The 1,673-nt window shown below is 36.5% G+C and overlaps 1 protein-coding gene across 1 annotated transcript in view; it reads right to left on the minus strand.

Moving 5' to 3' along the window:
• The window catches only part of LOC106525494 (RING finger protein 17), a gene marked incomplete at its 3' end in the record, with an annotated part of 58,284 nt that overhangs the window by 15,419 nt on the left and 41,192 nt on the right, over positions 1 to 1,673 (minus strand). The window contains 1 exon segment of the mRNA XM_014019757.1: positions 1,304 to 1,478. Coding sequence (XP_013875211.1) covers positions 1,304 to 1,478 — 175 coding nt within the window.

Below are 1,673 nucleotides of genomic sequence, written 5' to 3' on the forward strand. Positions count from 1 at the left end.
CTGTTGCAGATAACAGAGAAGGGAGGGGGAGGATGGGGGAGAAGAACGGTGAACTTAACTTTATCTTATTTATTTGTTTTTATCGTCCTGCAGGCTCTGAGAGAAAATTTATTCGAAGTTGAGTTTTTGATTAAAAAAGAATGCTTTAAACGACTATAAACCTGCAAAATGAGTAAAAATCTGTGTCAATTACAGACATTCTGTTCACGTGAGCAGTTGTCAGCACCTGTCCTCCTCCAGACACATGACGGAGCGTGTCTGAACCAATCACTGATCAGCTGACTGATTTAAATACACCTTAACATTCACGAGGTACTTTGCATTGACTGTTTATGGTAGAGTGTGGGCGTGTAGAGGGTAGAACCTGAGGCAGGACCTTGTGCGCAAACTCTAACGTGCTGCTGTAATCTAAAAAGGAAAGACGCGCAGAAACGTGTACGCCATTTTTGCCTTTTGGCCGTACGTTCATTTTTAGTATGGTTTCCACACAATATCCTTTATAAATCTGACCCCAGGTGACTACCTTGATGCCAAAAAGTTTAATTTTAGTTTAATTGGATCACAACAGATTTTTTCATGTTTATGGAGTTTAACATGCCCTTTGACAAATTTAAAACTTTTATTTTCTTTCTTAATTGCTTTTTCCAGATCTTTCTGTAAAGTCCAGCTCTGGGCAGCTTAGTGTTCCTATGAACAGATACTCATCTCTGCTGAAGAGCTGTCAACTCCAAAATAATTATTTTTTTACCTGTTGGCTGCTACTGATTAACGTCAAGTCCTTGAGTGGCATAATCTTAATTTTGTAATAACGTTTGTTTGTGTTCTCTGGGATGTTCAGTGTTTGGATTATTATTATTATTTTACAATAAAACCTTCATCTGTACATCTCCACAACTTAGTCTGAGCTGTGTGGAGAGTTCCTTGGTCTTCATGTCTCTTGTTTTTACCTCTAACAGGTTAACTGCTGTTAATCTTAGGAGCTATCAGAACAGGTCTTTGCTTTAAATCACCAACACGTTATGTGGCTTTCAAGTAAAGGAATTGAATACAAGCGTCACTTTCCCAGTTTCATAGTTTCAGAATCATTGTAAACAAATCTCATCCCTTTCTTTTCATTAATCTGGATTCTTCTGTGTAAATCCATAAAAATAAAATGTATTATCTGTTTAAAAACCTGGTTTTAAGACAACAAAATTGAAACATCAAAGGTTGGATACTTTTATAACCAATTGAAAGTTAAGATAAAGGGCATAAACAAGAATATGATTTTTTTCCCATTTCCCATTATAACATTAGTTCGTACTTTGGTAATGTGATGTGTCTGGTGAACCCATAATCTAGGCAGAACACTCTCAAACTGGTCAGCTCTGTGACTGGACACACTTTCACAGCCTTCGTGGAGCCTTTCTGAAACATTTCTTCAGACACTCTGGAACGGCACCACAGCCCTTCTTTCATCTTCACAAAGATGAGGGTACCTGGACACAAACAAGAATCATGTTAGCGTGTGTTGACTAAGCTGCATTCTCCAAAAATTTACACAGGAAAATAAATTTTCCATTCAAAAAAGTAAACAAATACAGGTGCTGGTCATAAAATTAGAATATCATGAAAAAGTAGATTTATTTCAGTAATTCCATTTAAAAAGTGAAACTTGTATATTATATTCATAC

The sequence above is a fragment of the Austrofundulus limnaeus genome, unplaced genomic scaffold (assembly GCF_001266775.1).
Source record: "Austrofundulus limnaeus strain Quisiro unplaced genomic scaffold, Austrofundulus_limnaeus-1.0 Scaffold229, whole genome shotgun sequence".
In the NCBI taxonomy this organism is placed as follows: Eukaryota; Metazoa; Chordata; class Actinopteri; order Cyprinodontiformes; family Rivulidae; genus Austrofundulus; species Austrofundulus limnaeus.